Source organism: Buteo buteo, chromosome Z (assembly GCF_964188355.1).
Source record: "Buteo buteo chromosome Z, bButBut1.hap1.1, whole genome shotgun sequence".
NCBI lineage: Eukaryota > Metazoa > Chordata > Aves > Accipitriformes > Accipitridae > Buteo > Buteo buteo.
This window is the reverse complement of record NC_134204.1, coordinates 36,135,924-36,152,024: the sequence shown is the minus strand read 5'-3', so window position 1 is coordinate 36,152,024 and position 16,101 is coordinate 36,135,924. Positions and strand designations below refer to the sequence as shown.

At 41.3% G+C, this 16,101-nt stretch overlaps 1 protein-coding gene across 1 annotated transcript in view; it reads left to right on the top strand.

Moving 5' to 3' along the window:
* FREM1 (FRAS1 related extracellular matrix 1) overlaps positions 1–16,101 on the top strand; it is a 96,545-nt gene that overhangs the window by 41,883 nt on the left and 38,561 nt on the right. The window contains exons 12-23 of the mRNA XM_075020664.1: positions 75–206; positions 3,410–3,754; positions 4,413–4,555; positions 5,381–5,577; positions 6,754–6,844; positions 7,889–8,056; positions 8,595–8,803; positions 9,633–9,726; positions 10,171–10,423; positions 12,240–12,437; positions 13,659–13,844; positions 14,778–14,974. Coding sequence (XP_074876765.1) covers positions 75–206; positions 3,410–3,754; positions 4,413–4,555; positions 5,381–5,577; positions 6,754–6,844; positions 7,889–8,056; positions 8,595–8,803; positions 9,633–9,726; positions 10,171–10,423; positions 12,240–12,437; positions 13,659–13,844; positions 14,778–14,974 — 2,213 coding nt within the window. The remainder of the gene's footprint in view (positions 1–74; positions 207–3,409; positions 3,755–4,412; positions 4,556–5,380; positions 5,578–6,753; positions 6,845–7,888; positions 8,057–8,594; positions 8,804–9,632; positions 9,727–10,170; positions 10,424–12,239; positions 12,438–13,658; positions 13,845–14,777; positions 14,975–16,101) is intronic.

Here is a 16,101-nt window from a genome sequence, read left to right as displayed (position 1 = left end):
CTTTAGAAAGGTTAGATGCTGACAGCCCTGAATGTTGCAGATGCTTCAGTGAAATAACACTCGGCTCTTTGCAGGCCTCAATCTCCTGGAAGGGCAATCCCGACCGATCACATGGCAACACTTCCAAATTGTAGACAACGATGACATCCAAAATGTTCGCTTGGTCACAGTCGATGGCTTACACCATGGGCGGCTCACAGTGAGAGGTAAATCACTTTGACTTGAGGGTCTGGAAGCATGTTCTCTAGTGACAACTGGCTATGATAACACAACAGTCAGTAAGACATTGAGTCTGTCGTATGTCGCTCCCTGCTGAGGGCTGCCAGCTTAAGAGTCAGATTTACAAGGGAATGAAGGGGTGGAAGGAAATACCTGGATGCACAGTAAGAAATTAAAAAATTCACAAGCTCATAAAGACAGTTGCATAGCTTAGATACTTTTGCAAATCATGTATTTATGCTGTCCACATCCTTAAATGGGAGATACTTGTAAGTCTGGCATTTTGCCTAGACACCACTTTCATTTGAAAATGAAATTGGTTCTTAGCTTCTTCACTGGAGGTGAATTCAGCCCAAGTGAGCTAATGCAGCTCGTAACAGCGTGCAGCGGGCCTGATGCTGCCCTGTCTCACCAAGGCTAAGTGAGGATGGGTAACTCCCCAAGAGACAGTGCTGCAACGCCACTGCAAAAATGAAGAGAAACACCAGCATAGCCTTATATTGCTCTGTGTTGCTCAAAGGAAACAAGAAAGCCCAGGGTATGGGAATGCATCTTCTGCAGCTTTCCTCTCTGGAGTGAAGAGCAAGCCCCGCACCGGGGGAAGCTGGCTGGGCCACTGGCCAGCCAGGCTCTGGCTGCCTGTCCCGGCTTCCCCACCCAGTACTGAAAAACGCAGTATTGACATTTTTACTTGCTTAATGTACTTTTACACCCCAAAGCTGAACTTTTAAAGAAATCAGGTGTGCTTTCATTGAGCAGGCACAACCTGGGTGAAACACAGTCACTGTATTTTCACTTCTTGCATTTTTGCTTGAAGATGCTAAGGAATGCCAAGTGGTTTTGATCTGTTGGCAAATACAGGCAACATTTGGATACGGTTGTTATTTACTGGCAGCTTCAAAGTTTATTTCAAAAAGTGGTAATTAAATTAGACTTCTAATTCGTTAGCCTTCTGCATTGTCAATATTTCTAATTTTGCTCTGCAATCTCGTGAGTCAGCAGAGTGCTGCTCTCTTTGGTAAAACGGCTAGGTAAACAAAGTCACTCCACTGTTAGCAGTGTGAAAAGATGCTGGATTTTTTGATAGTTAAATGTATTCTTGTAAAATGGACAGCCTAGAGACATAAAGCAAGTATTTAAAGAAAAGAGCAAGCGGGTATTTGGAATTCAGTGGAAACAGAAACTATTCAGAAGTATGTTTCATCTCAGGAAACTACTGCCAAGGAGTTCAGCATCTGCACAATCATCCTCTTGTAGCCCTACAAACAGGACCTCTGTGGTGTCAGCAGTGTTAGACAGGCTCAGGCCCAGAGACGGTGTTATGGGCTGGCTGTGCAGCCAGCCAGGCCGCAGGCTGCAGGCTGCAGGCCATAAAGCAGCAGACCAGCTGCGCCTGCAGGAGCATGCAGAGCCCAGGGCCCATCTTGTGGTGGCCGTCCCATCCTTGCACGCAGCCCCCCCAGGGTTTCTCAGCCTCCTGTGGGCCAGCCAGGGGTAGATATTTCTTCTCCAGTGACTGTGCCTTATTCTCTTTTATGTGTCTGCGTAGACACACACAAAGGAAAACATCACCACAATTTCTGGCAATTGCCTTTTTTGTCTAGCAAGCACCAAATGATATTCAAACTTTAAAGGAAATCTCAGGTTTAGCCCTCCACTGCACCATAATTCCAATCCTGCTGGCAAGTGGTCTGAGCCACTGCCCACTGAATCAGTGGGGGGATTCCCATTAGTTGCAGGGAACAATGAATCAACCCAATGTTTTGAATGCTCTTTTGTTGGGTTTGGTAATGCCAGTCCTAGAGCTAAAGGAAAGCCCAGAAAGAAAGAGGTACGTATGGTGTTGTTCCCTGTCTTCCGTCACCTTTAACAGGTTTTTTTATTTGGTGGTGAGGCACTTATTCTTCCATCCTAAAGTTTGCCCATAATTCTCTTCAAGTAAGGAGCAAAGGCAGTGGGTGTGTGTCTCTGCTGTTACGCAGCATGGAGGGCAAAAAAATATTTTCCTTGGAGGCCCTGGGGAGATCATCTCTTCCAGCACCAGCTTGCGGTTCTTGAAACCTTTAACCTGCCTGAATATTTGTGTGTGTGCATAACATGTCCGGTGAAGCAGAGATGTAAAATTGTCTTATTATAGACAGTAACCTCAATATGCATTTCCTGGTTTCAGCTGGGATAGTTAGGTTTTTTTTCTTAGTAGCTGGTACAGTGTGTTTTGGATTTAGTGTGAGAATAATGTTGATAACACACTGATGTTTTAGTTGTTGCTAAGTAGTGCTTCTCCTAAGTTAAGGATTTTTCAGTTTCTCATGCTCTGCCAGCAAGCAGGTGTACATGCAACTGGGAGGGAGCATGGCCAGGACAACTGACCCTAACTAGCCAAGGGGATATTCCATATCATAGAACGTCATGCTTAGTATATAAACTGGGGCAAGCTGGCCGGGAGGGGCAGATTGCTGCACAGACATTGGTCAGCTGGTGGCAAGCAATTGCATTGTACATGACTTGTATTTTCTTGGGTTTTGTTTTTGTTTTGTTTTAAGAATATTTTATTATATTCATTTTACTTATTATTATTGTGTTATTGTTATTACAATATTTTTATTATTATTGTTAGTATTAAATTTTATTTTACTTTAGTTATTAATTCATTCTTATTTCAACCCATGAGTTTTACTTTCTTTCTGATTCTCCTCCCCATGCCACTGGGAGTGGGGGAGTGAGTGAGCAGCTGCATGGTGCCTGGTTGCTGGCTGGGCTTAAACCACAACAATGCAGAAAAAACAAGACCCACAAATGTTACTATTTACTTGCAATGAAATGCTGAGCCAAAATTACAAAGGATATTCTCTTTGATGCTTAAAATACATGTAAAATGTTCTGAGAAGAAAATAGAGATTGAAATTAAAGAGGAAACAGTTGCAGTCAAAAATCCTTGATATCTCCAGTTATCTTTAGTGCAATGGGCATTTGGAGGATTTTATCTGCTATCACAGCTGCAAATTCTGCATTCTAATTAACTATTCCAAATTCCACAAACTTGTTTCCAGTAGGTGAAGTTACATTTGATTTTTCTAGTGAGAAATGCATTCTCCTTCTCTCTCCCTTAATAACATTCTCATTGGTGGAAGGATTCTCTTCTGGGGTGAACTGCACCTTTTTGATGCATTTTCTTCCACTGTTTTGACAGGAGGGAAAGGATTCATGTTCACAGTCTCTGACATTCAGGCTGGAGTTGTTCACTACCATCATGATGACAGTGATTCTACTAAGGACTTTGTGGTATTTAGGATTTTCGATGGCCCCCACAGTATTCGCCATAAGTTTCCAATCAATATCCTCCCTAAAGATGACAGCCCTCCATTTCTTATCAGCAATGTAGTCATTGAAGTTCATGAGGGACAGACGATCCTGATTCAGGGCTCCATGCTTCATGCTTCTGACATGGATTCCAGTGATGATTACATATTATTCAATATTACCAAGCCACCACAGGCTGGAGAAATCATGAAGAATCCAGGACCAAACTTGATAGGTAATGAAGCACATCCACAATAGCACGCTTTTCTTTGTTCCCTCCTTTTTTAACTACATTAAATGTTACAATTAGACAACTTATTCTGTCTCAGGACAAATCATGGCAAATTTGGACTTCCTTTATTATAGTGTAAATCCCCATCATTAATTAAAGTTGGCCTCTGCACCAGAGTAACTATACCTGTGAACATGACTTATCCCATAAGTCTGCCTTTCTGAATCTATTTCCCTACTGTACTTTTATCCTCCAGAAATGTTGGGCTACTCAGGACTTATTTTATCTGCAAGCATCTCTGACAAGTTCAAAGCTATTAGATGACTCTAAAGCTCTCCTTCCATTTAACTGAACTCAGAAATTCCTGTGCTAGACTGCAGAGGCTGCTAGTCCTGCAAATTCTCTTTTGTCCTCTGAACAGGGATTTAGGCCCATTTGCTGTGTTGCTTCATTTTTTGAATTATCTTTAAGTGACATAGAAAAGAAGTTGATGATCTTCAGGAAACATGGAACACAATGAGAAAACATTTCAAAGGGCTTGCCTTAGGGTGAGAAAGAGCACATTATGCTTCACCAGTTACTTGCACAGCTAATGGATAATTTTAATGAATTATTAAAATCATGCACTGCTCAACAGAAGATATATTCTTCAATTCAACAGGGTATTCTGTCAGCAGTTTTCTTCAGAGGGATCTATTTAACGGAATAATTTATTATCATCATTTGGGAGGAGAAGTGTTTGAAGATTCCCTTGAGTTTGTGCTGTGTGATAGCCATGACCCCCCCAATCTCTCAGAGCCACAGGTATGAAACTGAAGCATCTTTGGCAGAGTCTTGCATTTTTCCCTCAAATGCCTGATGCTTTTACAGCTTCTGACAGACTTTCAAGACAAACTGATACAGATCTTTTCTGTTTGCCATCACCACGGTTATCACCACAAACAATGTTCTTCAGAGCTAGCCCTTATTCTTGCTTTTCATGGGGTAATTCTCTCTGCCTGGCTGCAGAGAGACGATGTAGCATTCGCTACATATCAAGGTGCCACGCTTAGATCACTGGTCGGCCCAGACCAGGGAAAGAGACAGATAACACACACAGTGTGAGCGCCAACTTCCGCCTTTTATTGCGCAGTTAATTGCTTTTATACTAACAAGGGGAGGCGGGATTACAGGTACATCACAAGGCTGCGACTAACCCTCTAACTTTCCGTGACATCGCGAGATCTTCCGAACGCCGAACCCTACAAGACGAGTCCATCGCAAAGACTTTTTCCTACAGTGTAAAAAGAAATGTTGAAAATAGATTAGATTTGGAGATGGTACAAACAAACTAAACAGCCCTCCTAAAGCCAACTGAGAAGAGACTATTTATTTCACTCAGGAGTCCAACATACTGAAATTAACTTTACTTTTAATTTAAAGGGAAACAGCTAAGATTCATAGGCTTTGCATTTAACTGTTGTGTATCTCCATTACTCATGTGGTCATGATATGGCATGACAGCCACATCCTTTAACTCATATTCCAGTGGTCCACATAACTTCTGTGTGTGCATGTTTATAAACAGCTGCTTGGACACTCTTTTATTGAGAGGAATGGCTGCTGATTTTACTGTCTTCCTGATTTCAGGTGATGATGGTGCACATTATCCCTGTGGACGATCAGCCACCCAGAGAAGCTTCAGGAGTGACTCGTCACCTGGTTGTTAAGGAGACTGAGATCGCTTACCTAACTAAGAAACATCTCCACTTCATAGATGTGGAAGAGCAAGGCAGGGAACTCATATACACCATAACCACTTCCCCATTTTTCTCTTGCACGCATGGGTAGGTGTGACCTGCCATTCCTTTCAGGTGGGACAGGGCAATGACCCATGTAAGAGAAGCAGCTTCAGGGGCAGTGGCATGCTTGTCTCTCAGGTTCTTCATCTGTTTGCTTAAAGTGCAGGTGACACTAGCTGGGTGCAGATGTCCTGTTGCTGAAAGCAACAAAATAATACACAGAGTAATAAAAAAAATTGCATAGCCCAGCAAGAAATAAGAAGGAGGAAAGCACCTGAAATCTTTTATTTCCTTTTGCTGGACTTGCATTTTACACTGGCCTGTGGGATCCTGTACAGCCATGAGCACAAGTCACAGCACCTTTCCTAACTGATAGAGTGGGGCTGACCTGGGCCTGCTCCTGAGAAGATGAGGTGCTACAGCTTTTTCTAGGATATGTATTATTACTATGGCACTGTGAAGGACTCCTGGTCCTGGACCAGGAAGCTGTGGAGCAGAATGCAGGCAGAACAGGTTATCGGGGCAATAGGGGTATGGCATGAATGGGTGTAGTAGCCATTTACATGTCACTGATGCTGGTAAATTCATGATAACATCGGCAACAATTTGCTAAATAAAAAAGTTTAAAATCCCGCCACTGTATGGTTTAAGCTGAAGATCAACAGTTTCAATTTTGACCTTAAGCAACAGAGGATCAGTATGCAGCTGGGGCAGAAGGACGTTTAGGCTGTTTCCCTATTCAGTCAAATAGCCGCATGGTTATCCAGTTTGCTGGTTACTGCTGTTGGAAAGCTGGTTTGCTGGAAACTGGTTCATTTCAGAAGTTTATAAGATGCGCGAAATCCAGAAGTAATTAATTTTTCTACATAAAGGTAAATGCAGGTGTGTAAGTAATAACAATGTGATGGACTAGACTTGCAGGTGGTGTAAATAGTAGAATAGTATCTGGGGTGTGCAGAGATACCTTTGTAGCAAACCCAGAGCTTGCTTGTAAGGTATGCAATGATTTTTCACAGCCAGCCTGAAAAATATTTCTTGTTGTCAGTTTTCTGTGATAATGTTTAAATGAATATCAAGGATAGAAGAAAGAAAAACATTTTTCCTTTCAATGCAGTTGGGAGTGGGAAGTTAATTTGAAGTGCAAGATTGAGCTATGTGACTGTTTTTTTCCCTGTTCCTCAGTATTGCTAACCAGGATGTGACATACGTATTTTTGTACAGCCACTCAGATGCTGGGAAGCTGTTTATGGTGGACACCATCCCCAAGCTGGTCAAAGATCCTACTGCTCTTGCACTGCGGTCATTTACTCAGGTTTGTTATGTTACCTGATACCATAACCAGTTCTAAACAATTTTTAAAAGTTACAAGCATACAGCTTCTTTTTGACAGGAAAACGAGGTGAAAAATGAGGAGCGGTACTATCATGTCCTCTGCTTAAGAAGCTCAAAACTTTGCTAATTGGATTCCAGCTTTTAAAACAGATTTCCATCATGCTTCCGTTCTGCAATATGTAAACACAACTCTCCCGAAACCAACAGGGGCTGCAGTTGCTTAGGGTAGGCTGAATTTGGCTCCAGCATGCTGTTAAGAGGAAAGAAAAAAAAAAAGTGGAAATGAGCCCTTGACCGTTTCCTGTGTTTTCTCAGTGTCTCCACCAATAGATATGGTACAGGCTGGAAGAGGCCTTTTTCAGGATTTTGTTGTTCAGTTTTCATGCTTCTCTAGTTGGACAGATGTCTTATGAATATTAGTAAAGTGCCCTCTTTTATATCCTGCTGTATGGTTAAGGTTGCATAATGGTGATCATTGAAGTACCATAATGAGAGCTTTGAGCCTTCAAATCCTTAATCACATGCCTAATATGAGTGTCTGGATGCAAGATTTTGATGATTAGTTTAGCCTCTTTCACTGGTCTGCCCTCATGTGGGCAGGCAGGATGTGCAGTTTGTTCATAATGATGAGGGCAAATTCAGCTGCTATGAGAGACATTACATTAAAAGCTATGCTTTGATGAATTATTTATTTTAAAGTCACAGTTAGAAAAGGCTCTGGGACCAGCATTCTTAAAGGGCTCCATCAAGAAGGTAAGGCCATTGCCTCTGTTACCACTTTGAAACCATGTGTGTATTTTTTGCTAAAGGCTTGAGTATTTGCACCTGTACTCACCTGATTCATACCTAAAGATTGATTTAATGAAGGTATTGCCAGTAGGTAAAGAGTACATGCAAATTTTCTGAAATTAATTTTGACAGTTCAGATAACATGTAATCAGGGGATGAGAAAAGTCACTAATGTCCTGAATTACAGCTACTCCCATTATCTCTTCTTACTTGCACCCCTCTTCTCTTTTTGCAGCATGCTGTGAACTATATGAAAGTTGCCTACATGCCGCCACTGCAGGACATTGGGCCTGAACTGCAGCAAGTCCAGTTTATTTTTTCTGTCAGCAATCAACATGGTGGCACTTTGTATGGGATCTGCTTCAATATTACAATTCTTCCTGTGGACAATCAAGCCCCAGAGGTAGGGTGGTGGTGAAGGTGAGAGGGAAGGACTTGGAAATGTCTTTGGGTAGAAACAGAAATGCAGAGAGATGTCCTGATCTGACTTAAATAAAAAACAAATCTTCCATGGGATCAGGGTTTCAGTCTTACATGTAGCCCGCATTGAGACTGAAGTGGAAGGTGAAGTCTGCTGAGTGTGCAAGGTGATTTTTTGTGCTAAACAAGCTGAGGGCTACCTTCGGTGTCTGTGTGGCTGTACAAAAATATGGTTGTCACACCCTGGTTAGCAAAAATGCATCCCTCCTCTTTGTGTTGCCTATTGCGTGTGAGGGCCAGGAGCCTCTGTGAATGGGATCAGGACTGGGCTGCATGTATGAGGGCCTACTATTAGTAAATTCCTTAGGTTTTCCTAACACAGCAGAAAAGAGTTCAGCTTTTGGTGTTTTGGTTTTTAAGGTATCACACATCCTCATACCAGAGCAAATTGAAACTGCCCTGTTTGGTGTATATTTGGAGGTGCAGCAGAAAAGCGAGTTCAGCATTTCTCCTCCATGCAGGTTTTTACAAGCCATTTGAGAGTGGAAGAGGGTGGCCTGAGCCCTGTCACAGAGGGGCACATTCTCATCTCTGATGTGGACACGAAACGGGAGCATCTCCTCCTCCTCCTGCAGAGACAGCCTCAGCACGGGACAGTAGAGATGGATGGCATTATCATGAATGAAGGCGACAGTCTTTCCTGCGGGGACCTGCGTACCCTGGCAGTCAGGTTAGAAGAGTGGCTGCCTTTTCCTCTTGCGGTGGCTGAGTCTCTCAGTTGGATGAGTGAAAGCCCTGCAGTGAAGTGGTGTGAGGTGCAGAGGCTACAGCTAGGCATACTCACCATTGCATGGCTCTGGCAGAGCTGCTCCAGGCCAAGATTGCTGGCTGAGCCTCTGGACCACAGTGGTCACTGTGGAAACCAAGCTGTCGTGTGGCCAGGAAGCAGGAGCTAGTGACCACATCTGATGTGGATAGATTTCTCTATAAAGCACTCCCCCATGCAGATGAGGAGGTGAATTCTGTACTCAGCCATGTAGTTCCTGTGAAGAAGGCAATAGTTGTCACCTTTTTTCTTTTAAGGAAGTTTTGTGTTTATTGAACTTGGTTACTTTACAAGAAAACTTGTATTAACTCTGATTAACCTAGAGATGAAAATTTTGCTGCTGTATTTGTGCCAAGAACAAGACTCAACTTTCCACACACACGCAGAATTAGAGCTCCCTGACCCTGTTACCATCTGTTAGTTGAAAATGGCACCTACTGCAGTGAGGACATACACATTTGGTAGACACCTCACAAGCAGCGAGAACATAGATGACAAAACCTCAGGTGAAACCTTTTTTCCCAGTTGATGTCTGGTTTATCTTGGAGGTTTTATTCTTCTGGGAGACCCTACAAGCCCTCTGAAGACACTCTGATTCAGAATCAGCAGTCTTAGATGGACACCTTTGCAGAGGGATCAGCTTTTTATATTGGGAGGGATCCACATTGTTTGGCATGACCAGAAAGCATAGCTTCTTTGTATGAATCCTGTGTAGTCCTTCTTTTTTTCACAGGTATCGGCATGATGGCTCTGAGTCTCTCACTGATGATATCCTCTTTGCAGCCACAGATGGCATCCACTTTGTAGAGTTCATCCTACAGGTCAAGGTCAGTGTGTTGCATATTGCTGAAGGCAATTGCCTGTGTAGAAGAGTGCAAAGCTTGCCTTCTGAAAGTCTTTGCATTCCCTTGGAAACTGGAAGATAATGCATTTGTTAGGCTTCCATTTCAACCCTTGCTTTCAGGTTTATATGGCAAATCTGAGAGGAGATTTGGCTTGTACTAGCTGAAAAGCATTCGTGCTTGCTCTAGCTTGGGTTCTTCTGTCTGGAATTATTCTCTCTACTTAAATATGGTGAGTGAGTTTTCTTTCTCAAGATATAATTATATAGCTCAGTTTACTTTTGTGTTTGAATTTTAAGAGTGACCCAAATTCAGCTGTTTTCATTTTGTTCATAGAGAGATCTCGATGTAGCTGGAAAGCAATGTGTTAAAACAACATGTTTCCACTGAAATGAAAAATAAATGATCCTAAATTATTTTTCTGATTAGGTGTTGCCTGTGAATGACGAGCCACCTGTTATGCACACAGGCCTTGTTCCTGTGCTCCACTGCCTGGAGGGTGAAGAAGTAGTCCTCTCCTCGGAGTACATTTATGCCACAGATGCAGACAGTGATGACATGAAACTAATGTTTATGCTGGCTCGCCAGCCCTACCATGGGATAGTGAGGAAAGCTGGCGTTGCTGTGGATCGTTTCTCCCAAGCTGATGTCATCTCTGGTTTAGTCACATATAAGCACACTAGTAAGTGAGTTAAGGACAGAATTAGACTGGAAGGTGGTCAGAGACTTTTTAGCAGAAAACCTAAACCTGAATCCATATAATCTTTGCAGAAGCTCAGCAGGAACTGCTCAGAAACCACGTGTGTTTTGAGTAGGGAAAAAAAGTAAGCTGGCTTCAAAAGAGAGCTAATGTTATGCAAAAACAAAATGTATTAATGTGTTCTCCAAGTCCCTGTTTGAACTAAAAATTATATTAGAATGAGTACATGAATGCATCATAATCCTGGACTATCTCTTTCACTGTTGCTGATAAAATAACTTGGGGTTTTTTTTTGGCAAAATTACTATTAAATTAGATACCAAATAGTCTCTTTATTTGTTTCATGACATTAAAAACAACTTTGACATTTTTCCATAGTCATGTTTAGATAAAATAATGAAATGCTGTAAATAAGAATACCATGGCAAGTTTTAATAGAGAAATGCTAACAACCTGAGGTACTTCTTGGTTGCCTCTCCAGTCTAGATGTATACCCACCTTTGGACAGTTTATAGTATTTCTGTACCAGAAGATAAATGATGTTCAGATTTTCTTCAAGAGAACCACAGAGCTAAAAATATGTTATTTTTGTGGGTTTATCTTTAAAATCCAAAAATATTTCTTTTTTTTAGTTACAGAAATCAAGGGCCATTTAACCCCCTTTCCTACTTAATTTCATCCTTTCATTAGCATTAAAGGGGTTCTCTTTTCCACACCTCTGATGACAGCTTCAGTCTTTTTTTTTCAAAGGCTCTGGTTTTCTGTGTAATTAGTCTGTAATTTTGTGCTAGCATGGAGAATATATGAGATATTTTCAGGCTTGGCACTGCCTAAAATGAACAGCTGGTATTTGAGAAGAGAAGGAGATACTTTATTATGGCCACCCGTAACAAACTTTTCCTCAGCATCCTAAAGATAACAGGAATGTTATTTCAATGACACTGTTTGGCAGAGGCAATGAAGGGCAGAAGTGGACCTTTAAGGGTGCAGTGCCTGTGTTTTGCATTCCCAAATTTCTACATGTTAAATGTGCTGCCAGTAGATACTGCAAGAGAGGGTGCCTTCCCTTTCAGTAATATCTTGCAGCAATGCAAGACACAGGCTGCCAGAAGTGCTGAGAACTGGAGTAGACTCAACCACAGATGCTTCTTGCAAGGGGTGGCAGTTCCCAGTCCTATGCTGTATCAGTCCACATTTTGAACGTGATTACATATAGGCATAATATACAGTATAGTAATAAAGCATAGCCCGTGTTATAGTCCATTTTGTAGGGATAAGAGGCATATAGGGATACATGCATTTCTTGGTATGCAAAAATGTTTTCTTCTGGAAAAGCATAGATATTACCACTTGTCATAGAGACAGTATAAAATAAAGATCTTTTCCTACATTCTTTGAGAAGGAATGCAGAAAAACCCTCTCTTTCTGCACAAATGTACATTCTGCGTATGCCTTAGTGCACAAAGAACAGAATCATAAGGGCTATTAGCAATTTTATTACAATATAATAATATAACATTGCAATAATAATAATATTATAACTATTAGTAATACTAACAGTCATATACTCTTCTACACCCTTTTATTCTAGAATAGAAGTAAGCTGGTTAAAATTAATTGCAAACAACAAACCAAATCCCTAACTAAACAGCACCCCCACCAGCCAGAATTAAGAATTCTAGTAATTTTGCTGTTTTCTTCTGACTTCAAATACTGCAGGCTGTCCTTGCAGGATACAAAATTATTCTTCATGAAGCTTTGGTAAAATATTTCTTCTGAACTGCAACTTTTTTTCCAGGTGGGGAGATTGGCCTGACTCCTTCCATTGAGATCTTAACCTTCATTGTCTCTGACAGTGAAGCTGGCCTAGATGTGAAAGACTGCTGTTATGACGGACCTCTTCCTCCTCCAGCTCCGCTTCATGATCCATTTCCAGTATATGACCTTAACATAACTGTACTTCCAGTGGACAATCAGCCTCCGTCAATTGAAACTGGTGAAAGCTTTCTCTCACTATAGCATTGTAATGTGGGCTACACAGTACTGTAATGGCTAAAGACTCAGGGTTTTTGTTTGTTTGATTTTTAGCATCTGAAAGAATCAGCTGAGATCAGCATACAAAGGTTTTGGATCAGAATTTCCATCAATATTTTTTTTCTTTTGCTGGTACAGTGCAACGACCAAATTCAGCTGTAGATGCAAGTATGAGTAACTGCTTGTGGCTCTTCAGCTGCATGTTTAAATCATGTGTTTAGAGATGAGTGCTCAGATCTGCTCTCCTCCATCTATACACGTCCATTGCTGCATATGTAAGCTATGTCTGAGTAAAAGTATGCGATATCTTGTCCCTGAACTGCACTTAGGTGCAGACAATTGTCAGGTTTACACAATGCGAAAATGTAAATATCTACTTTTGCATGTAAGGTATACAACAGAAATTTAGGCTCTGGCCCTTATATGAAGGGAGAGAATCTTTTATGACCTATATTTAACTCTATTGGTGAATAAAGACAAATCTAGGCTAGATATGTAATGGATCAAATTAATAGATGTGAAGCCACATTTTCACTAGTACTCTTCAGGATCAAAAATTCTCAGTTAAAATGGAAATAGTGGTAGTGTACTTTTAGTCCAACAACAGCACATTGTGAGCAATTTCCACGGAATTCCTGGGCTTTGGATGAGGTCTGTATTATACATACTAAAGGTATGCTTTCTGTAAGCTTGTCTTTTTCAATGTCATTTGTTTGTAAGCATCACATATATGTTATGTATCTCAGAGAATATTTAAGCATATGTATGAGTAGTTTTGTAATTTGCAGGCTCTCACCCAAGTAATGTTCTGGAAATGAAGCATTGTCCCAGCAGGCAAATTAAGCAGTGATGCATGAAAAATTGTTCATTATGAGCAATTCATAACAGCTTTCATGTAATTAATGCTCTGACAAACAGAGGTAACAACTGATTTTGAGCAGCCCATAAACCATACCTATTCACTTATCAGTAAAATAATTTCATGATCCTCTTCCTCTCTACTTACATGGTGGCAAAAGGAGAGTTGATGGTGTAAGCAGAAGAAAAACCTAAACCCAAACCCCTCAATAACTCACTATTTGTTGTCTTTTCCCGCTTAGTTATTATTTCCATTCTTGTTAACAAAAACAACAGTCAAATGAGATAAATAAGCAATAATGATTATCATATTGTTTGTGTGCAGGTGCAAGGTTTGTGGTGGAGGAGGGCTCCTCAGCAGCCCTTACCACCAACCATTTGTTTGCTACTGACCCTGACACCACTGCAGATGACTTAGAGTTTGTCTTGGTTTCTCCTCCCCAGTTTGGTTATATTGAAAATATACTGCCTTCTCCTGGTTTTGAGAAGAGTAACATTGGTATAAGTATAGGTAAGTCTTAACGACATATGGTAATCAAGCAAATGAAATACAGAGGGCTTGTGGAGGGCTGTGTGGTGGGCTCTGGTGAAGTAGCTGCAGGTGTGTGCATTAATATGGGCTTATTGAAGAAAGCAGGTGCTGGCAAATGAAGAGCAGTGGGACTGCATGGGAGGAGTTCAAAGGGACAGCACAGCTCTGCAAATGTGAAGAATTGGCACTTGAAGTAAACAAGCCAATCCCTGTTTTATGCATTCCAGCTGCAATCTATTAGAATTGGCGATATGAGACATTAATCTGCTCTCTCTGCCTCCCCCTTTACACTCCCAGGCAAGGCTCCAGCACTTCCCTTCACCTATAGTTCTGTCAATTAAATGCTGTAGCTGAGAATTTGAAAAGCCTGGGTCCTATGTTAGTTTCCAAGGCAAAGTTACAGAAGTGGTAGAGATGGTAGTTGACTTGGGTCTTTCCCCTTGTCCATGTTCAAACATTGTAAGGCAGTTTCATCCTCAGCAGAGCAGATTGTGGCATGCTCTGTAATGTTACCAGCTTTTACCAGTGTCTCCAGATGGACACTCAAAATTGCTGAGCCTTTTGGTCCCCATTTTCCTGGTCTGTCAGTCAAATAACAATCAATGTAATTGCTTAGACCTCAGATCTTTTCCTACCTGTTATTTGGGCTTAGTTCTGCAGACTGAACTGAGGAGTATGAAGTTGCACAGTCCCACAAGAAGCAGAAGAACGCATTTTTGTTTCAGGGGAAGGGCTTGTGTCCTGCTGTAACATGTACAGTGTAACTTTTTCACCCACAAAATGACCGAGAACTTATAAAATTGAAGTTATTTGTCCTTTGAAGAAGGACAAAGTTTCAGATTTTTTAATGATACATAAGACCAGAAGGCAAGAAAAGATTGTGCTAACTCATCATCTCTTTAAAATCTCTAGCTTCATTTCAGCTGAAGCACCTGAAAGCCCTGAACATAAACTATGTACAAGCCAGGCACATGCAAATGGAGCCAACAGCAGACCACTTTGTACTTTATGTCACTGATGGGCTTCATCGCTCAGCAGAGATGCCATTTTTCGTGCTGATCAACCCAACCAATGATGAAGTCCCAGAATTCATAGCAAGGAATATTACCGTAAGGAAAGAATCAAAATGCCTGTCATAGAATTACTTTATACCAGAAAACACTCTTTAATATAAATAAGAACATTGTTCTGACACCTGTTCCTCTGCTTCTTTACCTTACTTTGTGTAGTTCAGCCTAGTTCAGGAAACAGCCCAGATAAATCCCATGTAAATCTGTAAGACAGATCTTCAGTGGGATTGGAGCAGTGCACAGCTCTGTTTGGTAACTTGCAGTTAAGTGAAAATAAAAGGCTCAGATCTTTAAACAAATAAGTCATCTAGAAAGCAGAAATATCTTTATGCTTCTTCTGTTTTCTCAGGAGCTTTTTTAAACTTTATTATAGAGATTTTTGTGTTCCTGGCATAGCCTCTCCGCGCTCTGAAGTCTGCTTTTAATATAAATAATAATTCTGTGACCACCATGCTAGGGCAGTGTAAGCTTATCTTACTGTAAAAAGTGCATGTATGTGCATAAATTTATATGCATCCATATTTTTATCTATATTTTTGTATTTAAAGGCTTTCTCCTCTGTGCATTCCCTAGCACTGAATATGAAGTTTACTTACCTAACAACTTTTCTATTAATTGGGGCTGATACCAAATCCTTATCTCACCTTGTCCTTTCATCACTGTAACCACTTACTACTCTATGTCTCTTAAACTGGTTGAAATCAGTAGCTGGTTCAAAGGCTACTAGGAAAGGGGTGGAGGAAACAAACAGATACACTTATATGCAAACATACTGCCCTGGTTTCAGCTGGGGTAGAGTTAATTGTCTTCCTAGTGGCTGGTACGGTGCTGTGTTTTTTAGTTCAGTATGAGAAGAATGTTGATAACACACTGATGTTTTCAGTTGTTGCTAAGTAAATGTTTAGACTAAAGTGAAGGATTTTTCAGCTTCTCATGCCCAGCCAGCAAGAAAGCTGGAGGGGCACAAGAAGTTGGCACAGGACACAGCCAGGGCAGCTGACCCAAACTGGCCAACTGGGTATTCCATACCATGGGACGTCACATCTAGTATAGGAACTGGGAAGGGGGGGGGCGGGGAATTGCCGCTCGGGGACTAACGGGACATCAATTGGCGGGTGGTGAGCAATTGCACTGCGCATCATTTGTACATTCCAATCCTTTTATTA